The sequence below is a fragment of the Lissotriton helveticus genome, chromosome 2_1 (assembly GCF_964261635.1).
Source record: "Lissotriton helveticus chromosome 2_1, aLisHel1.1, whole genome shotgun sequence".
NCBI classification, from domain to species: domain Eukaryota; kingdom Metazoa; phylum Chordata; class Amphibia; order Caudata; family Salamandridae; genus Lissotriton; species Lissotriton helveticus.
This window is the reverse complement of record NC_136059.1, coordinates 1985443759-1985471259: the sequence shown is the minus strand read 5'-3', so window position 1 is coordinate 1985471259 and position 27501 is coordinate 1985443759. Positions and strand designations below refer to the sequence as shown.

Genomic DNA, 27501 nt, shown 5'->3' with positions numbered 1-27501 from the left:
GTGAGAGAAAGGAGGCCGGAGATGAAGAAGAGATGTCAAATACACATTGGAGATAATATAGTGGGAGAAGGGAAGTAAATATGAGTAAACTTACCATGTAACATAAAAATGTTGCACTCTATACTATAAGTCTCATTTTATACTACAATCACTTCGCTACAACCTCATAAATTAAAAATAAAAATGAATAATGTCTCAACCAATTTTTGATTTCTAAATATAAATTTATTCTTCTGAATTTTCAAAATTTGAAAGAACTAGTAACATGTCCTCATCAGGAATTTCCTCTTCAATCATCTCATCAGGAATCTCCTCATGAAAAGTCTGCAATGATGATTCTTGTAACTCTATGGTCTCCAAACATTCGATAAATTCGCCATCAAGAGATTGATCCAAAAAATCATTCAAGTCATCTCCTCCTTGTGAGAATACTTCATTATTGGTGCTGTCAATTTCAATAAATGTAGTGGATAATTCAAAAGAAATTGCCACGGTCTCTTCATTGTGAGCCATTTTATTTTGAAATTGCTTGCTGTAAATTGCAGAAAAAAATAATCACTTTCATTTATCGTTTTTAGTAATACATAATATAAAACTAACTTTATCAAGTATTTAGTATAACAGAAGGACTGTAAATAAATAACAGAAAACATTTTTCAAATTATCTTAAAGTGTACAACATAGTTCCCCTTACAAATTAACAACTCACCTTTTTAAAAGTAGAAGTGTTAGTACTGTGTAAACCAAACACCAGAAATTGAGCACCAAAAATTCCTCACAAATGTACCTCAGACAGTAGTATCACATAATGGCTGTGGTTTCCTCTCATTTTAGATATATACATAACCAATTAACTTTCATCACACACAAATACAAAACCAAAGTAACATTTTAATTGGTTCTAAATTTCAACACTTTCAAATGTGTTTTCCCCATGCAATTTTCCATAGGACATTTAGATACGTCTGCAGCCTGAATGGCTGAACGGAATTACACCAAACTTGGCAAAATGGTACATCAAACCTAACAGGTCAGGGAGGATCTACTATGCCCCCTTATGGTCATTTGCCCCTTCGCTTTGGCCTCCTCTTGTCTCTCGATCCTACCGAGAGACAAGATGGCGGCCGCTACGGACTGTTTGGAATGTTTACAGACGCCGTAGAACCAATCAGCTTCGCAAAGCTCCGTAACGCGAAAAGTACGCGAAGCGGAGCGCTGTTACAGATATATATCTTTTTTTGAACGTTAATTTCTCAAAATCCACTGGAGCACATATATTGAGACCTAGCAAAGGCACATCGGGCTACCAGTCCCTAATATTTTGCCAAGTTTCGTGCAAATCCATTCAGCCGTTCGATTATTATTATTATTTTTTTTGCCCCGCGGGGCCCTTTTAAAACCTCCACATCAAACCTAGGGGGTCAGGGAGGATCTACTATGCCACCTTACGGTCATTTGCCCCTTCGCTTTGGCCTCCTCTTGTCTCTCGATCCTACCGAGAGACAAGATGGCGGCCGCTACGGACTGTTTGGAATGTTTACAGACGCCGGAGAACCAATCAGCTTCGCTTCACAAAGCTCCGTAACGCGAAAAGTACGCGAACTGGAGCGCTGCCTGGTCCGCTGTTACAGATATATATCTTTTTTTGAACGTTAATTTCTCAAAATCCACTGGAGCACATATATTGAGACCTAGCAAAGGCACATCGGGCTACCAGTCCCTACAATTTTGCCAAGTTTCGTGCAAATCCATTCAGCCGTTCGGGCTAAAAGTGAGGCCAACCGCCCTATGGAAAACTCAATGTTAAAAACACGTTTTGGGACCCCCCTTTTTTCTCAGCCCCCCCCCTTGACAAACCCCCCCCAAATTTTCAGTGGCTGCTCAGAAACAAAATGTTCCATTTCCTGAAAATTTCAGCCAATTCCGTCCACAAACGCCAAAGTTATTAGACATAGAATTTTCAAAAATCCCATAGAGAAAAAATCCTAACTATATATACCTACTGGCGACCGCCAGTAGGTAATATATAGATATATATATATATATATATATACAGTGAAAAGGATCTAAGGATATGGATATATATATATATCTATATATTCACTAAAAAAGACAAAGATTAAAGTGAGGTTATTGTTAGGTGGAAATGTCAGCTAAAACATGCTTTTTAAAGTATAAAAGGATTAAAGGCTCCCAGATATCTATATTATTTAAGCCTAAATATCTCCGAATCGGCTGAACAGATTTATGCCAAATCACAAAATGCACGCTTTCTGAACCAACATCTCCTTCCCTGCCAAATTTGGTGTAATTCAGTTCAGCGGTTCAGGCTGTAGTCATGTTAATGCCCCCAAAACCTTCAATACAGCAGCTGAACCAAAAAAGGGAAGTTTTACATTTCGTGAAGATTCTACAAGCAGCACCATTGTTACTGGCAAAACAAAAAATACTTTCCTTCGGAAACTTTGGTCCTAACTATAACTAAGTTATCGCCAGTAGGATATATGGATATGGATATTTATATGAATTTCCTGCTTACGCCGCCAGGCTGCAAGGATTGCCCGCACTCCAGATAAGTCCAAAACTAATTCATTGCCAACACATTTCAACCAAACGGTCTCTCGAAATATATAATATATATAATATATATATATATATTACCTACTGGCGGTCGCCAGTAGGTATATATAGTTAGGATTTTTTCTCTATGGGATTTTTGAAAATTCTATGTCTAATAACTTTGCCGTTTGTGGACGGAATTGGCTGAAATTTTCAGGAAAATGGCACATTTTGTTTCTGAGCAGCCTTTGAAAATTTGGGGGGGGTTCGTCAAGGGGGGGCCGAGAAAAAAGGGGGGTCCCAAAACGCGTTTTTCCCATGTTAATTTCCATAGGGCGGTTGGCCTCACTTTTAGCCCGAACGGCTGAATGGATTTGCACGAAACTTGGCAAAATTGTAGGGACTGGTAGCCCGATGTGCCTTTTGTAGGTCTCAATATATGTGCTCCAGTGGATTTTGAGAAATTAACGTTTAAAAAAAGATATATATCTGTAACAGCGGACCGGGCAGCGGCCTAGGACGCGTACTTTTCGCGCAACGGAGCTTTGTGAAGCGAAGCTGATTGGTTCTCCGGCGTCTGTCAACATTCCAAACAGTCCGTAGTGGCCGCCATCTTGTCTCTCGGTAGGATCGAGAGACAAGAGGAGGCCAAAGCGAAGGGGCAAATGACCATAAGGGGGAATAGTAGATCCTCGCTGACCCCCTAGGTTTGATGTGGAGGTTTTAAAAGGGCCCCGCGGGGCAAAAAAAAAAAATTATAATAATAATCTTACGGCTGAATGGATTTGCACGAAACTTGGCAAAATTGTAGGGACTGGTAGCCCGATGTGCCTTTGCTAGGTCTCAATATATGTGCTTCAGTGGATTTTGAGAAATTAACGTTCAAAAAAAGATATATATCTGTAACAGCGCACCGCTTCGCGTACTTTTCGCGTTACGGAGCTTTGCGAAGCGAAGCTGATTGGCTCTCCGGTGTCTGTAAACATTCCAAACAGTCCGTAGCGGCCGCCATCTTGTCTCTCGGTAGGATCGAGAGACAAGAGGAGGCCAAAGCGAAGGGGCAAATGACCATAAGGGGGCATAGTAGATCCTCGCTGATCCCCTAGGTTTGATGTGGAGGTTTTAAAAGGGCCCCGCGGGGCAAAAAAAATAAATAATAATAATAATCGAACGGCTGAATGGATTTGCACGAAACTTGGTAAAATATTAGGGACTGGTAGCCCGATGTGCCTTTGCTAGGTCTCAATATATGTGCTTCAGTGCATTTTGAGAAATTAACGTTCAAAAACAAGATATATATCTGTAACAGCGCTCCGCTTCGCGGAGATAAAATTATATCTGTATTACCTAGCTGTTGCTAACACCAGTTAGCGACGGCTAGTAGGAGATAGCGACCATCTTGGGCCCCACTTTGCATGTGAGTGATATTTATCACTAATGACATGCAAAGTGGGCATGCCAAGATGTTAGCGACTGGAAACAGTCGCTAACATCGCTATCTCCTATTATCAACTTTTGGAAATATTCGAGATAAGCGCGAATATCTCCAAAAAGTAACAGCTGCCCTGAGCAGTTCTTAGCCATGTTATCCTATGGGAGGTGGATAACATGGCTAAGAGGATTAGCTCGGTAATGCATGAATATCGCTGAGTTTTCAGCGATATTAATGCATTGCGGTCGGTTTTTATCGTATTTGCGATAAACTTTGATAATAGCAAGGTTTATCTGCGATAATTTCTGACGGTAAAAAAATCTTTGCAATGCATCGTTAGGGATAAATATCGCTTAACTTTGGTAATATGCCCCAACGTCTGTTAACGTTCGATTCGAAGGAAATCAGGAAGTGTTGAAAAACATTGTCTGCGCCATCTTGTCTTTTTTCAAATGCCACACTTTTGTCGTGCACGGCAGCCATTTTAGATGCCTTGACCAGACCCACTCTGTGCACGCTGTCGATCCTTAGCATGGCTCCCCACCCTCGCAAGCATCTCCCCCAGGCAGTGGTCACCCCCGCTCTCTGTCTTATGCATGGGTAATAAACCTCCCCCCATCTGCGCTGCTCTTTCCTGAGAATCACACCCTGTGCCCGCCCGACACCTCCCTTTCGCCCTATTCACTACTGCACCCTCTGACACTCCTTTTCCTCTGTGTCCGATTGTCCAGGCTGGTCCTAGGGTATCAGCTAGCCCTGCAGATGTAGTTTATGGCCACAGCTGTAAAGATTCACCCCTCTTCAAAGGAGTTATAGTAGATCAAGGCCCACACTCGATGAGATCCGTCACAGCAGAAGCGTTGCTATTATCTGAAAACCATCCTGTATTGTGATTGGGGAGGGGACCGAGCGTGAAGCGGAAGATTCCAGGGATGACTCTTTGTACATCAAAGTTTTTACAATTATGTGTCACATTAAAAATATATAGCACTCCGACAAAGTAGTAAGATTATAAAACTTTAATAATTTATAAATATATACAAGAAAACAAAAATAGTAATAACATATAAACATTTTTAGGGAAAAACAACGAAGTAGCGGTCGGCTGTGCGAATAGTCCCAACGCAGCACAACGTCCAGATTTCCGGCGTGGGGCGGGTCATCAGTAGCAAACTGTTGTGCGAATAGTTCCAAGGCAGCAGAACGCGCTGAAATCTAGATGACACGAAAGTGATGTCTAGTAAGTTGCCACCCAGCAAATAACGGCGTGGGGCGTCGCGGGGGGTGGGTCTTCAGTAGCAAACTGTTGTGCGAATAGTTCCAAGGCAGCAGAACGATGGCACCAAGGTGATGTCCAGTAAGTTGCCGCACTGGTTTTGGTATCCTACAATGCTGCTCCGAATAACGGCGTGGGGCGCCCCGGGGGAGGCGGCGTGAACGGGCCTCTCCAGGTGGAGTGTCATCTGTTGTAGTGGGGCGCCCCTTTACCGTTTCAGTTGCCATTCCGTCCGTTTTTGGTCCACTGTGTCAAAAGCCGCAATTCAGCTGAGTTGCGCCCACTCTTGCGGTGCAGCGATAGGCGGCTGTCACAGGACTCTCAAAATGGCGGCAGGCTCTTTCCTTTTTGGGCCTGGTCCACTGAAATGGCCCTGGGACACCTTGGAAATCGGACGCTTGTCTGCTAGGTCTTGGACCCCATTCTCGAAAGCGTCCCCTCCGCCTTGAGAATTCATCAAAAGTTTTGGGGGCCCCGACTCCTGCAGGCTTCTGGTGGGGAGCGGCTGCCATGATTGCTCGCGGAATGACCACGACGGAGCTACGAGATGGTGGTGCTCTCATGCTGACGCCAGCTTCAGTCTGAAACATCCAGAAACAAGGTGGGGCTTTCATCGTTTGGAAAAAAAAAAAAGTTTTCATCCAATGAAAAGTGTTGTTTTTAGGTCATATGATCAAGCCTTCCATCATTAGGAAACCAAAAGTAAAATGAACCAATGAAAAGTTTTATAAACAAGTCACATGACCTGTTATGCGGCACAGGGTATAAAATGCGGAGAAAATACGTTGGCACGTGAGGCGGCGTCAGTAGCGGACCGATGTGCGAATAGGCCGAAGGCAACACAGCGCGCCAAGATCCGGATGGCACCGAGGTGGTGTCCAGCAAGTTGCAGCACTGGTGTGGCCATCCTACAATGTTGAAAGTCGGCGTGGGGCGCCCCGTTGGCCTGTGAGTTTGCGTCAGTAGCGGACCGATGTGCGAATAGGCCGAAGGCAGCACAACGCGCCAAGATCCGGATGGCACCGAGGTGGTGTCTAGTAAGTTGCCGCACTGGTGTGGCCATCCTACAATGCTGAAAGTCGGCGTGGGGCGCCCTGTTGGCCTGTGAGATGGTGTCAGTAGCGGACTGATGTGCGAATGGGGCCAAAGGCAGCGCAACAATATTTTCTGACTGACACCACAAGGCGCTGAGATGCCAAGATCCGGATGGCACCGAGGTGATGTCTAAGTTGCGGACTGATGTGCGAATGGGGCCAAAGGTAGCGTAACAATATTTTCTGTATGGAAGATACCACTAGGCGTTGAGATGCCAAGATTCGGATGGCACCGAGGTGATGTCTAGCAAGTTGCTGCACTGGTGTGGTCATCCTACAATGCTGAAACTCGGCGTGGGTCGCCCCATTAGCCTGTGAGATGGCGTCAGTAGCGGACCGATGTGCGAATAGGCCGAAGGCAGCACAACGCGCCAAGATCCGGATGTCACAGTGGTGGTTTCATAGTTGAGAGGCACTTCATCTGCAGTGGGGCGCCGAGATCCGGATGGCACCGAGGTGATGTCTAGCAAGTTGCTGTACTGGTGTGGTCATCCTACAATGCTGAAAGTCGGCGTGGGGCGCCCCATTAGCCTGTGAGATGGCGTCAGTAGCGGACTGATGTGCGAATGGGGCCAAAGGCAGCACAACGCGCCAAGATCCGGATGGCACCGAGGTGGTGTCCAGCAACTTGCCGCACTGGTGTGGCCATCCTACAATGCTGCGCCGAAAGTCGGCGTGGGGCGCCCCGTTGGCCTGTGAGTTCGCGTCAGTCAGTGGGGGCTGTTTGAGGATCTGACTGCATTGGAAAGCAATGTGATGCTGTGCGTCGCCCCCAAGATGGAGGTTCCTCGGCTGCAGTGGGGCGCCCCTTGGTGTTTCACTCGCTATGCAGCTGAGTTGCGTGCGCACTTGTGGCGAATAGGCCGAAGGCAGCACAACGCGCCGAGATCTGGATGGCACCGAGGTGGTGTCCAGCAATTTGCCGCACTGGTGTGGCCATCCTACAATGCTGCGCCGAAAGTCGGCGTGGGGTGCCCCGTTGGCCTGTGAGGTGGCGTCAGTAGCGGACCGATGTGTGAATAGGCCGGAACCAGCACAAGGCGCCAAGATCCGGATGGCACCGAGGTGGTGTCATAGTTGAGAGTTCTGAGCAGCGCTTGTAACACTGTCTGAAGCTTATTTGCACCTGCTGCAGCTTCACTATTGCCCTGGTGTGGCCTAAGATCGCCCATGACATAGGCGGCCACCTCCCGGGGTCCGGCGGAACTTTTTTCCTTTTCCTTTGTGCATCTTGTCCCACAATCCGTTTGACCTGAAGACACGACCAGGTCCCTGAATGTGTGCAGGGGGACGCTATTGATTGAATCAAAATGGCGGCTTCACACAAAGCTGACTCAAGCGTTGCTGCTGATGCTATACAGACAAAAACTGGTTTTCAGTTTGTACATTCTTCAGGATTTTTCCATCCAAGGCTGGTTGAGAGTTTGTATAACAATGGCTTCAGATTTTCAACATACTACTCTTCAACATTCTTCCTAAATGTAACAATGTGAGACTCACTAGGAGAACGGTGTAGTGAGGGCCACAAACGGCTGTTTGTCTTTCCTTTCAAAATGCTGCCAACAATATTTTCGGAATGGAAGACAACACAAGGCGCTGAGATTCGGTTGGCACCGAGGTGGTGTCCAGCAAGTTGCCGCACTGGTGTGGCCATCCTACAATGCTGCGCCGAAAGTCGGCGTGGGGTGCCCGAAGGGGGGGGGGGGAGGCGGCGCAAACGAGCCTCTCCCGCTTCTCCATGTGGAGGCAGTTCATCTGCAGTGGGGCGCCGAGATCCGGATGGCACCGAGGTGGTGTCTAGCAAGTTGCCGCACTGGTGTGGCCATCCTACAATGCTGCGCCGAAAGACGGCGTGGGGTGCCCGAAGGAAGTGTCCTTATCCAGGGCATTATCGCTGTATCATGTCCTCCACTAAAATGGCCCTGGGACACCTTAGAACTCGGACGCTCGATTTTTTTTTCCTTTCCTGTACATGCAAAAAAAGGTAAATGCCCGGTACGTTACACGCTTCATCTGCCACGATGAACTCTCCAGAGGAACCGAAAAAAAATATAGTTGTGGTAACTATACCATGCATCGTCATATGGAGAGGTGGCACCAATTAATTATAGTGCTGCATAAAAGAGAGATTTGGAGGAGAACCCCTGACCTGCTAGTACATTCATCAAAGAAGTGGCACTGAGAGCTTCAGAGGCAAGGGAAACGGTCCCAAATATTTAGAAGAACTTTGGAAAGATTAAAATGACATGTTTAGATTGTGGCAAATTAATTTCATGTGGACAGATGAGTGTTACTCTAATAAATACAGCATATGAACATCATCATAGTCGATGGTTGGTAGAGACATTTTGACTATATCCTGGACCTGCCCGTCCTCGCCCAAAATGGCGCCGGAATAAATGGGACTCGTAACTCCTTGTTGTGTACTGGTTGCAGAACCTTGAAATCACGAGATACGTATGCAGTTTTGAAGCACATGGCGGGCGGGGACGAGAATTGATTGAATATTTCGACATCCCTATTGATATTAAGTTCTGATGTGTTATTGATTACTGTACTGTTGAAAGTTCGAATTAACGTCACCCATGGTACTTGCCCGCAAATGTATATCTAGATAATTTTATTGTAACTGGCCCTGTCGTATTTTAATTATAAAATGTACGTCCACCGATTCCGTAACTGTTAGACACCTTAGTTCTTGCAACCTAATGGCCCGCCCGTTACGTTCCTCTACAGTGTAAATGTCTACTCATCACATACGATTACAGTTTGCTCCATGGCCGGCCCACGTGGTTATAGGCTCGTATTTGTATAATGAAATTTTCACAATAAAGGTTTTTAAAAGAAAACATGGTAGTAGTATATACATTGGTAAAGTTTGTAATAATAGTCACTGTTTTAGAATCATTAAAAGGCAAGTGAAATAAAGCAGACCAATTACATGAAGGGTAAAAGGTATAATACGAAGGAACGCAGTAAAGATAAATGGTCAAGGGCTGTTGTGTTTTCTATTCCTGCAACATAAAGTGATCGATAAGAATCTCATATTCAGGCGTATCGGCGACTAAGACAGCAGGTCGACCCTCTTTTGCTCAACGGCTCCATCATGGGACGAAGAAACGCTCTTTTTCTCGAAAAAAGAATATATTTTACTTGCAGGACAGTTGTAAAATTTCCGGGAAAGTACATTAGCCTGGAACATTATAACATATATTTAAGAAAAAATAATGTTCGGAAGTAATGAAAAGCGTAATTTTTAGGTCATATGACCAAGCCTTTCATCATTACAATAAGAAAAGTAAAATGAACCAATGAAAAGTTTTATTAACAAGTCACATGACTTGTTATGCTTACGTTACGCGCTGCGCGCCCCGGATGACTTCCGGATGCGCTAACGCGGCGCGTCATATGACGCATTACGCGACAACGCAGGTCCAGAATATAGTCAAAATGTCTCCACCAACCAGCGGTCGGAACACAACCCCTTTCAGCAGGCTAAATAGTTCTGTTAAATGAGAACAGAAGGGACAGGCAACAAGAACCATCAGTCAAAGAGGGGAGGGCTAGTTCTTCTCTACCGGGTTACATTGGGGCGCTACCGGAACTGATCGAATTGGTAGTCTACAGTGTTTCTGGATGTTTCAGACTGAAGCTGGGGTTAGCATGAGAGCAGCATCATTTCGTAGCTCCGTCGTGGCCATTCCGCAACCAATCATGGCAGCCGCTCTTTATCGTTATTTTGGGCGGGGTGGGTGGCGGAGCCGAGCTGTTTTGCAGCCATCATTGTGTGGAGTTCAGTTCATCTCACTAGTTTTGTATTTGTCATGAGGGGTTGTTCCTAATGTTTCTATTTTAGCGAGGTCAAAAAGAGATCCCATTAGTGGCCTACTGATTTTGCTCGATTCCTTTTCTTTTTTTTTACACGATTTTTCGTTATCTGCAAAGACTAAACAGAGTATTGCGACTCTGTGTTTGTTTGTAAATAGAGAATGAACCAAAGAGAACTAATTCTAAAACAGTAAATACTTGGATAACAATCAATCAAATGGAGAGAGAAGCAGGCACGACGGATTACAACGGGGGCAAAGGCCTGCGTTAACTACCTTTCACTATCTGCAAAGAGAGAGTACTCCTAATAGAAATGAGGGGGGGGGGCACCATTCAAAGCAGATCAGTGTGCATAAACACGAAAATGTTTTCACTTACCACGTACTTGACATTCGACAGCTTATGATATTTGCTATTAAAAAACCATTGAAATTCACTGAAAAAACCATAGGTTATAGACCATATATAGTTAGGAATTAGCATTTACAAAACCTTGAAAATTCACTGAAAAAACCATAGGTTATAGACCATATATAGTTAGGAATTAGCATTTAAAAAACCTTATTTTACTCACACAAAACCAATGAAATTCCATATATAGTTAGTTGCACTAACTATATATCGCGCACCCGCAATCCACTGCTGATGATGTCACATATTACATCATTCATGACATGGTCAGTGACATCACTGATGACATCACTGATGACATCTCAAATGACATCACTGATGACATCAGTGATGACATCATCCAGTGACTGTGTGTTTCTGTAAAGTTTAAATATGTTTGATATATTGAAGAATGAGTGGATGTATAAGTGTCTGGATGAAGGATTTAGTAGGTGCGTGACTGACTGTATGAGTGAGTGAATAAATGTGTCGTACTAAATGCATGGGTTAGTGACTAAACTGTCTGAATGTGTGCATCAGTATGTCTGTTGTGATGTAAACTGCTGCATGTGTTGATCATTAGCTATACGAGAGGCTATATGTGTTATTGATTGGTTGCCCAAGTATTTGTATGGGAGATTGAGTTTGTGTGGGGGTGGCTGGGAGGTGTGTGACTCTGTGCATAGATGTGTGAGCAGTTGATTTACTAGGTGTATGAGTTCAAGAGTGCATGTGGAAACAGCTACATGGGCGGTTGACTGTGTGCATGAGTGTATTGATGAGTGAATGGATATCTGAATGCTACATGTCATAGTAAGTACATATGTAAAACACAGTACATGTGAGAGTTGGCATATATAAATAACTGTGCATGAGAGCCACTGAATGTGTGAGTGGCTGTATGGATCATTGTGAACTTGTATCAGGGATTGTATAAGAGAGTAAATATGTGTTAGTATATGTTTGAATAAGTAAGGTGTGTATAACTGTATAGTTGAGGAAATGGAGGTGAGATTGTTTCTTTGCATGACTGACTAGGTGTGTGAGTAACTCCATGGATGAGTGACAGTGTGTGAGTGTCTGTATACACTGAGTGTATCTAAGGTTATATTAGAGTCTGAAGAGGTTCATCGTATTAGCACAAGAATGATGTCAAATGAGATGTCATCAGTGATGTCATTTGAGATGTCATCAGTGATGTCATCAGTGATGTCACTGACCATGTCATGAATGATGTAATATGTGACATCATCAGCAGTGGATTGCGGGTGCGCGATATATAGTTAGTGCAACTAACTATATATGGAATTTCATTGGTTTTGTGTGAGTAAAATAAGGTTTTTTAAATGCTAATTCCTAACTATATATGGTCTATAACCTATGGTTTTTTCAGTGAATTTTCAAGGTTTTGTAAATGCTAATTCCTAACTATATATGGTCTATAACCTATGGTTTTTTCAGTGAATATATATATATATATATCTATATATATATATATAATATATATAGATATACAGTGAAAAGGATCTAAGGATATGGATATATATATATATCTATATATTCACTAAAAAAGACAAAGATTAAAGTGAGGTTATTGTTAGGTGGAAATGTCAGCTAAAACATGCTTTTTAAAGTATAAAACCACTGAAATTTACCGGTTGTAGTTATCTCAAGCAACTATAACTCACGTCCCTGCCATGCACAGTTTTGTCATCAATAACTTCATTGTAAATGTTGCAGTGATATTATCAAGGATGTCATAGAAGATGTCATGAATGATCGAATATGTGGTGTAATTAACAGTGCATGGCGAGAGCGCGAGTGATAGTTACCTGAGGGGGCTAGTTACAGTACCTTGAGATAACTATAAATGGTGAATTTCAGTGGTTTTGTAAGCTTAAAACATGTTTAACTGGCATTTTCACCCATCTCATTTTAACCTTTGTTTTTTTCTAAGTACATTTCTATGTTTTTTTTAAATGCAAAGTAATATTTGAAAAATGTTAAAAGAAAGACTCAGACTTTTTAATTTTATTAAATAAATTCAATTAGTCTCTGCGTCTTTCTTTTAACATTTTTGGGCTCAGAAAAATGCAATCGTAAAAACAACCACACTCCTGCTGAAGAGCAGACAGCTCCAAGTAGTTGTGTTTTTAAACAAAATATGGTAAGCTCTCCTGGGGTCATGGGTGTAATGACCCAGTAGACTTACTGTTTTTTTCGCCCAATGTTGCTGGAGGCTGCTTCAATTCCTGCAGCCACCTGACAAGATTAAAATAATGCTTGGTGGTACTCCTCCCTATTCTGGGGCACCAGCAAGCTTAAACATGCACTGGCAAAGCCAAAAGGTCTCGGAATTCCGACAGCTATTGGCACGGTCAATGTCTTTTAGTCATGTAGAATAGCAGCACATCTGCTGTTCAGCATGGCTGAAAGTGAAGTGAAACTAGACAGTGGATAGCAAACTGCCGATGGATATCAGGACTAGTATTATGCAAATGTGTCAGAGAGAGCTGCTGCTCGGCAACAGCAATATCAGGCTTGGTGAGAGAGATTTATACACACGCTTTACTCACCTCACTCCAGTTCAGCGGTTTGGTTTTCTCACAGCACTTACCTTTTAGTTTAAGAGAGGATTAAAACATACAACAGTCACTGCGTTTTACCACAGGGAAGCAATACCGATGCCCCACCCTGAATTTGAAAGATAGCCAAACTTACAACTTAGCTGTCTATGATACATCATTTGGAGCGCTGTACATGAGAACCAGTTGTATTACAGATGGACACATTTATTTTTGGGCATGAAGAAAGTGATCTGCCCAGAATCACAGGATGACACCGAGACTTGAACCCGGTTCCCCAAATTCAAATTCAGCCGCTCCAGCAGTTATGCTACATGCTTTACCAGTGTTTAAAAGGAAGCATAGGGTAACAGTAAAGAGGAAAGCTTTGAACAAACTAGGAGGCAAGCTTTTCCAAAGCACACACTTATAACTAAGGCATGATCGGCTGAAAATAAATATGGGTGGTGGCAAGCAGTAAACATTGCAAGTATGAAATGAGCCAGGAATAGAGGGAGCGGGCCACAGAGAAGCACACAGGGTAGAGAGAACAATAGCAGCGAGGGTGAGGGAGGAGGGTAAAAATAGACGGTGAAAGCAAGAGGCATCCATTGCAAGTATGAAACGAGCCAGGAATAGAGGGAGCTGGGCACAGAGAAGCATGCATGTTACAGAGCGTAATAGCGGTGCACGTGAGGGGGGTAAAAACAGATAGTGAACCACTTTTTGCACTGGGGTGCAGAGAAGCATACAGTGCTTCAGTGCGAAACAAGGAGGGGAGAGGAGTGCTTCACAAAAAAGAAACAAGACAGAGGAAAACGACTTATCAAATGAGAGAGCTAAGTAAAATACAAGCACTCTCGGGGAGTGCTGAAAGACAAACAAAAAAGTAGCTCCTAAAACAGAAGCAGTGGATGGACACAAGTACTTGGTGCATGCTCTGGGGGACGGTTAAACACAAGAAGAGGCATGATGTATACATGCCATGGACAAAAGGGGACAAAAGATATGAGGGCGATGATGGAGCAAGCAAATGGTAAGCCTATGGGCCGGCTGAAGCCCACAGATTGAAAACAACACGTCTCTTCAAAACCGCACATGCGCTGTCTAGCCCAGACCTAAAAATTAAACAAAAAAGTCCATGTAGGGCATTATGGGGCGTAACACGCTGGAGCAGTGAATAATACATTAGAGAGTCTCCTTGCGCCCGTGGACCCCATTTCAGTGGCCTTTCTCTTTAAATTAGGAGAGAGACGGTACGTGTCCCACCTTCCTGAGCCTTCTTGGGCCCCATGGACCCATTCCCTGGGGTCTTTAGCCTTAAAAGAAGGGGTCCCAAGTTCATCCTGCCTATGCCTCCTTGGGCCCCGGGGATCCCATTCCCAGGGGTCTTCCGATTTTTTAGGGAGAGGGGACACATGACCCCACTCCCCAAGCCTCAATGGATCTGGGAAGTCAATATCCTGGGGCCTCTATTGGGTGCCCACCCGAAACACTCAAAAGGTGATGGGAAGCTGCTTACAATAAGTCTAACCACTGGCTATCGCTGAAGGTAGCACTCCAACCCATCATTTTTTTGCTCACTATGCCACCTCATTTTGAGTCGGATGCAGCCATATGCAATTTTTTTTTTTTTTTTTTTTTTTTTTTTTTAAAAGAGTTTCATATAGCGTGAACTGCACCCGAGACATCGGGTATCAGAGCGCTTTACATGAGCACCAGTTTCGTTACAGATGAACACATTAATTTTTGTTAGGCACAGGGATATTAAGTGATTTGCCCAGAATCACAGGATGTTGAGCGTTGTTGCCGAGACTGGAACCCAATTCCCAGGTCCAAGGTTGATCACTCTAGCCATAAGGCTACATCCTCTCCCAAATCTTGACCATGTTCCTAATAGGAACAGTCTTGACCCGCTCCTCATGGGAACAGTCTAGCCCAAACTGTCAAGCCAGGTCCTCCTTGAACTGGAAGACAAGCAACCCAGGACCAGTTTTGCCCGAGTTATGGGCTCGGGCTCATCAGTCGGTTACATCTAGGTTACAGTGTCACAGTGAGCATGGCACCCATATTGGTGCATACCAAGGTCCCCTAGGGCGGTACATGAAACACACAAAAGGCAATGGGAGGATATTTGCAATACGTCTAACCACTAGCAAATTGCTTGAGGTAGTACTCCAATCTATCGGTCTTTTTCTCACCATGTCACGTCAGTTTGGACCTAGCCATATGCAAATCAGTCTTCACCCTGCTCCTCTTGGGAACAGTCCAGCCCGAACTACCAAGTCATTTCCTCCCTGAACCAGAACAAAAGCAACTCAGGAGGATGGACTGGGACGCGTCCCGAGCGATTGCCAGTAGTTGAGATTAATTCAAGCATTCAACCATCACCTTGTTTTTACATTTGGTGCCCACTGGGGGCACAATACAAATGACCTGACCCTTCTATGACGAACAGATTACGCGCGACCTCATGTATATCTGTAGTCACCAAAACTTTGCGTACTACATAGGCAATTGTTTGTATCCCAATATGCCACCATGGGTCCCTATTCCCTTGTTAGTTATGTTCCCCACATATATTCATCCTGGCGTGCAGTGCAACACTAATCCTCCTACAATACTGTGAGGAAAAATAAACAAACATAGAAAACAAGAAAAAGTGTGCACAGGTATGGAGGGCCTCACAGAAGTAACCCCATGGGAGTCCACTGGTAGGTTCTCACCAGTGGGCTCTGGTTCTCATCATTAGCACTTCCATACCAAACAAAAAGACAACATTTGTAAACAAAGTGCACAGGTGTAGTGAGCAAATAGTAACCCAGTCAGAGAGTTATTGTTGAGTGTTGATATAAGCACTAGGACGTGTCTCCCTATTGCTTAAACTCCTGACCCAATATAAAGTGGAACCTACTACAAATAGGACCACCTTATTATGTTACAAACGAGCTAAACCAACACTGGCTATTATCCTTTATTCTGTGCCGTGGGTTTGCTCACTTAAAAGACACTCAGTTGCCTTCTAGCTATATGGAGGGCCAACATGTTTCATTGCCTTGAGTTGTTTCTGGTCATTTCTTCAGGGCAAGGGTTAGTTCTCACACCTCTCCACTTTAATTTCATTTGCTGATGAGTACCGCTAAGTTGCCCAAATTGTGCATACCGACGACCTTCTTTCATTGATCACTGCTGCGGTCTTTGTTCCGTTCTACCTTTGGTTAGTCGGGTGAGTATGGAAGCAGTGGATGGGGAGGGAGCTGCATGGCCCCCCTTGCCAAGCCATTAAAGGCCCCGGGGAGCCCCCCCTGGGGCCCGCCCTCAGCTTTAAATGGCCCCAGGGACCCCATCCCCCAGGGACGGCTCCCATGCTATGTACTGTCCCCTCCCCCCCATAGCTGTGTTCCCAGCAAGGGGGGGCTTCAAAAAGGACATTGGATCTGTTACTCTGCCAGCCCTGATGTGGGCAAGGCAACAGATCCAAATATTGCTCCTGCCCAGAGGGAGCAGTATTAGTAGCAAGCAGCACATGGGGATTCGGCTGCAGGGCTCCTTTAGCTCCCCCCCCCAGCCCCCAACAAGTGGCTGGTGGGTGCCCTGGGTGGACCACCCACTGCACCAACCTTTTAGAAATGCACGTCCAGGACGAAAGGGTCCCTGGGGCCGATAACAGCTCAGGGAGGGGGCTGCATGCCCCCCTCCCCTTTTAACATAGGCCCTGGGTGATGGGGTTCCCAGGGCCTAAAGAGGCGGGGGGCACGTGGCCCCTTTTCCCTTTATTTTTAGTTATGACCCTGTGGGATGGGATCCCCAGGTCCTAACAAGGCTTGAGGAGGGGGACACGCAGCCTACCCTCCCCTTCGATTAAAAAAATATGGTCCTGGGGTATGGGGTCCCTAGGGCCTATTAGGACTCGGGGAGGGGGCAACAACCTCCTCCTTCCTTATTTGAAAAGAAAAGAAAAAGCTCTGGGGGAAGAGGTCCACATGGCCCAATAAGGCTTGGGGGAGTGTCATGCTGCACCCCAATACTTTTTTTTAAAAAAAAGCCCTGGGGGATGGTTTTTCCTGGACCTAATAAGGCTTGTGGAGGGGGTCCACGAGGACCCCCTTCCCTTTCATTAAAATGATATTTTTTAAACTGACCTAGGGGCTGGGGTTCCCAGGGTCTAATACGGCTCTGGGAGAGAGGCCGCCAAGCCCAACTCATCTTTAATTAAAAAATAAAGGCCCTAAGGGATGGAGTCCTACGGACCTAATAAGACTTGGGGAGGCGGGCCCGTGGCACTCCTCCCTTTAAAATAAACACAGCCCAGGGGAAAGGAGTTACCGGGGCCTAATACGGCTAGGAGCACCACTTGGTCCCCCTCCCCTAAAAAACCAGTCCCTGGGGAAGGGGTTCCCACAGCATAACAAGGCTTCGGAAGGATTGGGCCACATGCTTCCCTTCCCCTTTAACAAACATAAGGGCCTGTGACCAATCACCCACTATGCACGGACAAAGGCCATTTTTACCTACTGCAATAAAATATTATTTTATCTTAAAAAAATAAAACTTAGAAATTAACTGAAATAAACGGAGGTTAAAGTAACGTTATAGTTGGGTGCAATAAAAAAAGAGCGGTTTTATTTGACAAAAAAAAAAGGTTAAAGTAATGTTATAGTTAGGTGAATAGATCAGTGACATTAATGTTTTGAACTAAATAACACAGAGAAATTCACCAGTTATAGTTAGCTGAGCTAACTATAACTAGCGCCCCCGCCATACACTGCTTATGACCTCACATATTACATCACTCATTACATCATTTATCACATCACTGATGACATCACCCAAGTTTCTTTTGTACATATTGCTATATAAAGGGGTATAGCATTAAAGGTATGATAAGTGTAAAATATCTCAGAATAATATAACGCATCATTACTGCTGTCATACATACAACCTCCATAGGTAAAGCAAGCTTGTGTTATGTGCAACATTGACCCTATACCGTACACTTCATGGGTAGCCAAGTTCATGTTGACTATGAACCACCTATGAAAGGGTAACCTATCCTGCACATGGCGTTCAATCTGTATACAACTGTTCAGGGAAAACCAAGTTGCTCCAGATGTTAAAGCCCGGCTACATACCTAATGCCTCTGCTACATATAATAGGTGAAGAAAATATGTACTTTTGGTTTTAATAGTTCAAAACATTACTCAGACCTTCGGGGGGAAGGAGGACAGAGACACACACATACACACACCTTTTATCGCTCTATCTTCCTATCCTCAGCCCTTCTCATTTCTTCCTGAAGCTAGTAAGCCTGTTGTACCTGTTAAAAGGACTAGTGGGTAAATGTTGTAGATATTGGTGTGTAACATGCAGGTTAAAAATATTTACAAGGCAGACTCAGACTTCCACCCGTACCATGTTGGTTAATGCAGTTGAGAACTTGAATGTGGCTACGGAGTTGGAGTATTGGAGTCTCAATAAAGCGAACTGTACTACTCACACCTGTTGGCTTTTTCCCCATTCTGAGCAAGAGGGCAGATTCTACAGCACTGAAAGAGAATGGACTCAAAAGGGACATCCTACTTAGCATTTCATCCTAACTGGGGTCTCGCTCGATCTTAACACTTAAATGTCAGTGTCAAGGAGGAAACAAAGACACGGAGCTTGCCACTTCACAGGCGCTTGAGAGAAACTATGATTTGGAGTACAGGTTTGATTTTTCAAGTCCTGTAAGAAGGTCAGATATATGTGTCTATATGAATAATTAAACTAATCTTTTACATAGCACTTACTAATAAGTGTTCATTACTACCCAAAGGAAACCTTTGCAGCAACCTTACAATAGAATTTGAAAAAGAAGTGGAAGGCGCACTCAAAGGAATTACGCAGGTACTTGTAATCTTGAGTTTTCTTTTCTTTATTTAGGTAATTCTACCAAAAAGACATATACACAGCCAACGCGTTTCGTTACTTGTTGTAACTTCGTCAGGGCTAAATCTGTATTGTTAATATTCAAGCCACGGACCAAATGAAGTTAAATGGATGGGGGTGTTTTGGAGCGAACGCGATTCCACAGGTACGGGAAGTCTCTTATATTTTCTTGTTGCAATTGAGTCAGAGAGCCCGTCTCCTAGGCGACAAGGACACGAAAATGGAATACACAGGTCAAAAAAGACACTGAGTAAGGATGCTCGATGTGCCTGGTTTAAAGTGAAGTAAATGCAATCTGCCGCCGTTGATAGAAATGGTACTTGTCCTTACGATGTATATCAAGAACCTTATATGCAAGATCTGGCTTACAATGTATATAACACGCCTCGATAGTAAATAAGAGATTTTTTCTTAGACTGTGTCAAAGGTCCAGACAACAGTAACACGGGTTTGTAACAGCGGACCCTTGTTACAAACCCGTGTTACCGTGCCGGGAGACCGTCATTTTTGATTGGGGAGATTGATATATCCATGGGGTTTTTGTGTGGATAGCTGAGTGGATTAGTAAAACCAGCCTTTACCACTGCTTTAAAACAAATTAAAAGTATGTTTTAGTGGGGCTATTGGGAGATGAGGGGCCCTTTTACCAAGTGGTAGGGAAGGAATCTGAGGCGGAGGTTACTGTTTGGAGAGGGGAAGGGGTTTAATCAAAAAACCTAGTTGCACCAGGGCTGCCGGCAAAAAGGCCCGGCTGCCCTCCAAATGCAACAGCCCGAGGTTAAAATCATAATATCTCATCACCTAGCTTTCATTTGAACAGTTTGAATGTTATTTTTTTTACTTAGGCTCTTAGTGCTTTTATTTTTAGGACACGCCTACGCATCGCACATGTTCTGTCTTCAAAACATGCTGTACTCACTCTGTGGTCTTTGAACACGCCCAACGCTATTCATTGGTTGTTTCATCCGGTTTTCGAAATTCCTTTGCTGTCGTTGGTGAATAGTTTACATTTGTCCTACCTTCTGGATGCTTTGTTCCCACCCTGGAGACTTCCCAAGCTACATGGATTCTTTCTTCGACTCACTGAGCTTTATCTTTAAGTATGGGGGATGCAACTTTCTTTTGTTCTGCATGGCACGGCTCACCCACCTCTATTTTTGTTTTTGAAAAGACTAAGATATTTCATAAGATGCTTTTTGTACGATTTACAAGGCAATATATTTTCTTGGCTCGCCTTGTGCACCAAGGGCTCTTAAAGCCAGAGATCGGCTCTGGCTTGTTTAGTAAACCAACAGTATGATTACTCTTACCATTCTTGACTAGAACCAGTAGGTTGTTCTTTGTTAATGCTGTTCTTTGTTCCTGCTATCCTGTCCACGTTTCAAACTGACAACAAAAGGAGGTAGATCTTTCTCAGTCCAAGCCCCCACCATCTGGAATAAGCTACCGGAGGTGCTTCGCAGAGAACCCAACCTTCTCCGCTTCAGGAAAACCTTGAAAACTTTACTCTTCAAAGATGCGTTTATATCCCCGTAGTCAGGTTGTTATCTTTATATTTCATCTTGTTTCTTGTTGCTGGACTCGGTCAGAAGCGCTTTGAGACCTGTCGGTGAGTTGGCGCGATACAAAACCCAGTTACAAATATTAGGTTCTGGTTGCTGCCTGCACGTTTTCGGAAGCCGCTCTTTCCCCTTCTTTTAGTGCATCTCTGTCATTACTACTGAGACATTTATATGACTGCATTGTCATTGGCTGCATTAAATGTCTCTACTTGAGGTGATTGGGTGTTTAGGGACAGTTTAGCCCAGCTGGTTTGAAAGCTGCTCATTTGGCAGCGTCTTCAGTGTGGAAGGAAGCTGTAAAGGCTAATGTATATCTTTCAGCATGTGTGATAATGGTGACTGTAAAGTGCTTTAGAGCCACTAGTACTGGTAAATACAGGCAGTGGGCCTTTTTCAAAATATAAGGAGTGCTGGGTGCGCCCAGTCTGCCTGCTCAAAGAGCCAGTTGTGTGTGGTCGCTCCCTGTGGTGGAATCTGCCCTTCACATATACTGTGTTCCTAGGTGCTTCCGCAGGGCCCCGGTGATGCTGCTGCTGCTTTGTGATCCGAACCAGTCTCTAGAGATGGTTCATCGCTGCACTTTCTTTGCATTATACAAAATAATGTTCTCCCATCCATATTAAGTCCATTGTAATATAGACTATTGTTCAAACTGGTTCAATGAACTTGATGTACAACTAGACTAACCATAATGCATTTGGTTGCCAGGATTGGTGCACACTGTCCCTGATTATCTCGAGTTACTTGGTACATTAATTTCAGCATGTCACTAGTTTTTAATAACCGGCGCTACTTGCGCATGCTCTGGTGCGGTTTGTCACGCCAGTCTCTAGTTTAAACTGCATCTCTGGATTGGTTACCATGGAAACCCAAGCCTCCTCCACATAATCTTGTTTGCCTCTGAAATTTCCTGACATTCACACATTTACTTACCCATCCCGTAGCTCCCACCCTACACATACATCCCTCACACACCTCCATGCTCTCCCACATGTATGCTGCAAAAAGCACTCAAGGGTAGTTGTATGATGATAAACTGTTCACTTCATATAGGTTAGGCGTATTTTAATACACAGCATCATTAACAATTAGTGGCGTCACAGATCTATCAAGTTAAGAGGGCACCAATAAAAGTAAAAGTGTAGCAGACTCTTTGAATGAATACATTTGCTTCTTGGCGTGTGGGCCCTGGTAGCCACGAAATATGATGATGTTATCAGTCTGGAGACTAAAAAACATAATAACATTGCGGGCTCCTAACACAGTACATAAGCTCCTAGCTCATTACATGGTCTGTCCGAGTGCTTATAGCTCCTCTCACGTGTACAGCCTCTCCATGTGATCCATCCTCCTTGCAGTCTCTCTCCAGACCTCCTCAAACTGTATACGCCCTACACTCTCTTACTCTCGATCCACATGCCCCCCACTCCAGCTACTGTCCCTATAAGCTCCCCGCAAAGCTTTCCAACGCTCAAGTGGTCTTTACATGAGCTCAAGTAATATTACATCTTTTGTCCACAAGCTTCAAATACATATTTGGAAATTAGTAATTTTGTGGCAACACACTATGATAAACTTCAACAATACTCTCTATACTGCCTGCTAACACATGCTACCTTCCTGTATCACCTCAAGCATTATTTTCTTTCCTGTGTCTTTTCAACATTTCTGTCCCTCAAACCCACGCTCTTCTCCCCTTCTTGGGGTCTCTCCTGCAGACACAAGCGCTCCCTCTTTATGGTTATGTGGCCTGCTCTCTCCTTTTTTCTCTTTTTCTAAGACACTCTTTCTGCTCCTCTAGCTAGAGTTCATTCACCACTTTGTGCTCAAACTACATATCACTCACTACCTTCCTATCTATTCTGTGGAGCTATCAACCCCAACAATTCACTATGTCACATACATTACACAACACACAATTCCACAACTAACAATTCAATCCACAAAATTCCACTCCAAACCACATACATCCACTCCAAACCAAAACACTGTCATTTAGAATATCAATAGCTCTAACGCTCACAAATGCGAGACCTATTGCAAATCCTTTTTAGGTCTCGCTAGACGAAAGCAAAAGCAAAGCTTTTGCTGTCTATGCGAGACAACTTATGTAGTTACTTTTGGGGGAATGTGGACAGCAGACGGTCACGAGCTTTTTCTGGCCGAGATTTGACCTCGTGGGCGCGCACGCCCAGCACGGCGCCGTGCACGTCCCCTGGCACAGATTCCCTGAACACACACATGCACACGCAGGCAGGAAGGCACACACACGCGCGCACCCCCCCTACTTCCCCGCACTCACCGGCACCCCCCGTCGCCCACACACAGGAGCGCACCTACACACACACATACAGAGCCCCCCCCGCCGCCGCCGCATACATCGAAGCGCTCATACCCCCCCCGCCGCATACATAGAAGAGCCCCCCTCCCCCCGCCGCCGCATACATGGAAGAGCCCCCCCGGCCGCCGCCGCATACATACAAGGCCCCCATCCCCCCCCCAAGCCGCCGCATACATACAAGCGCCCCCCCCCCAAGCCCCACTTACCGTCATTCTAAAGTCTTGCAGCCTCCGCGGGGCTCTCCCTCGGGCATGGGAGCCCCGCGTCAACAGCACTGCTTCTCTCCGTGGGCGCATGCGCGGGCTTCCAAAGACGGAAGTCCCGCCCCATGGAAGGTTTCGGTTTCGCTGTCGGAGCTGGTTTATATTTACATGTTCCAAAACTATTTTTGTCAGAGTTGGGGAGGTGGTGTGATATGCAGCGGGTGTTATGTGCCCTAAAGTATTTTATGATTGTGAAAGTGCTGGCTGTTGACCTCACTCTGCGGCTTCCCCATATCACGGTGTTGAAAGTATAGACATTTGAGCTGATGAAAGGAGACAAATGTAATCTTTTCATCATAATGTATTGAACAGAATGGATGTATAAGTGAGTGACTAATAGCGCATACAATACAACGCCCCACGTATAGGTGTAGGATTGGGCATTGGGATGTGCACCCAAGAATAGTGAAGATTGTGGTAGGGGTTCCATTTAAGAACCTTACATTGTACATATGTACTTGTTATACAGCAGAGCTATCCTTGTGCTTACACACATTCACAGGCTTAGCCTTCACATTGCAAACCTACTTCTGAGACTGCAGGCGCTGCTCTGGCCTTGGCCAGCATAGGGGCCCCTTGCAAAGCCAGCGTGACCTGCCTTTCGCTGCCTGCTGGTTTGACCTGGGGGTCACTGGTTTGACTCCTGGTGGATCAGCTGAGCATTAAAAATGAAAACAATCTGTATACGTTTACACTACCTATAAAACTATTAGATCATGCAGATTTTACATACCCAGGCCTCGGAGCGTAGCGCTTTTTCTACAACTACACATGTTGCAGACAGATGCATATTTTTGGGTTCAGACCAGGGAGCTGAGGTTTGCACGAACATTAGGAGATAGACTGCGGCTTCTGAGAGGGCTGCAGCTGCAGGGCAGACGTAATGTTAGACACATGTCAAGCTCGACAGGTCAGGGCCATTAAATGCACAGCAGGGCTCTATCAGAGGCAAGCAAATGCTCATCTGACAGGGCGAGTAAAAACAAGTTAAGGCTTTGGGCCTGAGCAGAGGCAGTCACAGGCAAGGACTAACTAACGCCTGACCTGTGTTTTAAAGAGGCTTCTGTCAGACTTCATGGCCCTTTCAGATCACTTTAAACCAATTATTTTATGACACGGTTCAGTGGCATTGGGCCATTTATAGCCACGGTTTTGAAAGTTTCGGAGTGGAAGCTGAAACCTGAAAGATTAGAGCCCTTCCTTTAGAAGTGACACGTTCTGCACGTCAGAGTGAAATTAAAAACCGCACGAGGCCACTCATGGCTTCTCTGCTGGAGTGCAGCCTACCAACACACGCTCATTCATGTTCAGCCCCCCTAAAGCTCCCTGGCACATCCAGAAATATTCTTCACCTAGAGACTAGCGCCCCATGCGTCTCTTCTAAGGCCTCAAGGCACCACGTCTGCTTCAGAGACATTTTCACGTTTTGTTTTGGCGGGCCTTGGCATTTAAGGGGTAAAAGAAACCTGAAGTTTGGCAATGTTAAAACGTTTGGTAGAAAATGTGGCGTAACGACCCGAGCTTCCGACTTTGGCGCTGCAGAACCTAGTTTCAGCATCAGCTCAACAGCCTGTGCTTTTGGGCAATCTCTTATTAATCTTCCCTTGCTAAATATAAAATTAGATGAATATGTCCTTGTGCAATGTAACTGGTGCTCGTGTAAAGTGCTCTCGTACCTTAGGGTCGAGTTTGCCGTACATAAAAAAAGAAAGAAAGAAAAAGCCGCAACATTTTTAGAGAGCCAGGCAAAATGGAATTTTGAATTTCGGAATTTAGCCTAGGTGCCTCCCATGCATTAAACAAGCATTGCCAAAGCAGTAGGTCTGGCCTGGACAGGCTAGTGCCAAGGATCTTTCTTTTTATTGAAAGCATATCATCTAAAACAAGCATTTGCAATGCAATAGGTCTCGCATTTACGCATGTTTGAGCTATTGGCATTGTAAATGACAATGCCTTTTATTTATGTTTTGGTTTTTAAAACAAATAAAAAAGCCATTGTCATTTACAATGCCAATAGCTTAAACCCGGGTAAATGCGAGACCTATTGCATTGTAAATGCTTGTTCTAATTGTCTTTAAGCCCTAAAAGAACAACTGAGAACTGCAAATCGGTGCATTACATCTTCAGATATGTAAATTGAAAGGTCTTAATTTCTTAGTTTAAAGTAAAAGAAAAGACACCATTCGCCAAAATAGGACCAGGCTCCGGTTAGAAATAGAAACGTTGGTAAAGTCATATCCCAGTCCACTAAAAGGTACTGCTGCAGAAACACACTATATACGATTGTGCTCAGTATAAGTACAATTTAACAATAACAATTAACTTTGCGTCTTTGCTGCTGTTGTAGATCTGCCGACTGCACTTTGTCCTCCTCTGATGGGTCTGATCCAAGGACTGAAACGGATACTACAATAGAGGACAGCCTACAAAACAAACATCTTACAAAAAGTTACAAACATCATAGGTGGTGGAAGGGTTTTTGACTGGTGAACCTGATATAAGTAAAACATTAACAGTACGAAATCATTTTATAATCACGTTGTGTTGAGTTCAATGAAGAGTCAGATGTGAGGGCCCTCTTTTAGAACAGCTCATAACTTGGACTGTCTTAGAGTAAACTGTTTGTACTGTGTTCCACAAAGGAAAGAGGCTGTCTGAATTCCCAAAAATGTTTCTTAGATGGACTGGCGCCAATTGCTTTTAAATACAAGACGAATCCAAAATGTTGAACCGAAAAAATGCACGCAAAACCCCTAAGCCTTTCCAAATATCAAACTATTGCCAGTTTCAAACCCAAAGAATTACGAATAAGGTGCTACCGTCACCACTGCCAAGGTAAGGAAAAACACAAGCTACGGCCATTAAGAAGATGCAGAACTTAACATGCTTGCATTCACAGCAAGAACCACATAAGTGCCTAATTTGTACAAGAAAATGAGCTGATGCCAAACACTCTGCTCAAAAGCTCACGGCGGCAGCGGTGTGCCAAATACAAAGGCTGCAAAGTCTAGAAGCCACCACAGGCGTTTTTGATCCTTTTTCCAGAAGCTCTCTGCCCCCTTAACGCAATCTTGCAGGTTCTCGCCATCTCCTTTGGTGAAAGTTTTGCCTCCGTTTACCTGTTTTGTTTGTTTTCACACTCTTGCACTCGGTAAACGACTAAGAACGAAACATAAGGACCTCTCCTCAAAAATGAGGGTCAGTGGCCCCCACGGGCTCAAATTAAGCACAAATCCACAGGCATGAGAGCTACGCCCCGTTATCATCACTGGACATATAAAGGAATTTCAGTTTTAAAATGTACACTAGCGCAAACTTTACCTTATTTTCTTCCAAGAATTTTAGTTTGATTGAAACATCACCACGCATCTTGTCATATTTTTCCTTATGGACTTGAAACAGTTGCTGGGATTGCTCTATTTTTGGCACAGTTGTTGCATCACGTGGTCCAAGGTTTAGTTCTTCCAAATCAGTGCGATATGCATCATACTCAATCCTACAAAAATGTGTATTAGTAATGAGTTACAGTGCGTGACAAATAAAATGCACGTTAAATTAACCATGCACACTATCAACCAACCATACATTTAAGATCACTTCCCTCCCTACCATACAGATGTAACATACTCCGCTTGTTCCTATAATGAAAAGTCGGGGTAGGACGCTGGTTCATCTTCTGCTGATATAGATATATATGTTGTACATCAACAGCTAGGCCCCTTGTAAACTTGGGAAATAGTGAGACCTCCAGAAAAATCTGGTTACAGTTCCTAATGCAGACGTACAGATTTGTACATAAGGTTAAATGTGTAGCCTTAGGTACTATCATGTGCAATATTTTGCTACATATTTACATATATTAAGAAACAAAAAGAATACAATTTTAATGATAACATTTCCTTAATTGGTCATCTTGTTTCGTGGAGTGTAGATTATGTAAGAACTATCACAGCAGTGTTGTGACTCAACCATCAAGTGTTTCATCCGTGTGCCATGTTATGCATGGGGTCTGCTCAAAGCTAAACATTGAATGGTTATGCTAATACAGATACATCATTTCAGAGTCTCAGTTATCAGTTAATTCGTCATAGTCTAACTTACTTAGAAAGGTACACTCGGGGGCATAGCAACCATGAAGCACACCCATGAACAAGAGTGAGAACACTTTTGAAAACGGTAGCACTATATAACAAACAAAATATAAAAACATAGTTTGAGCAGATATATATATTTGTGTGTGTGTGTGTGTGTTGCAGGAATAAA

The 27501-nt window shown here is 44.2% G+C and overlaps 1 protein-coding gene across 4 annotated transcripts in view; it reads right to left on the bottom strand.

The window, feature by feature from the left end:
- Positions 1-27501, bottom strand: part of ARFIP1 (ARF interacting protein 1) — a 366293-nt gene that overhangs the window by 24767 nt on the left and 314025 nt on the right. For all 4 annotated transcript variants that reach the window (XM_078676937.1, XM_078676935.1, XM_078676936.1 and 1 more), the window contains one exon: positions 26560-26734. In XM_078676937.1, coding sequence (XP_078533063.1) covers positions 26560-26734 — 175 coding nt within the window. The remainder of the gene's footprint in view (positions 1-26559; positions 26735-27501) is intronic.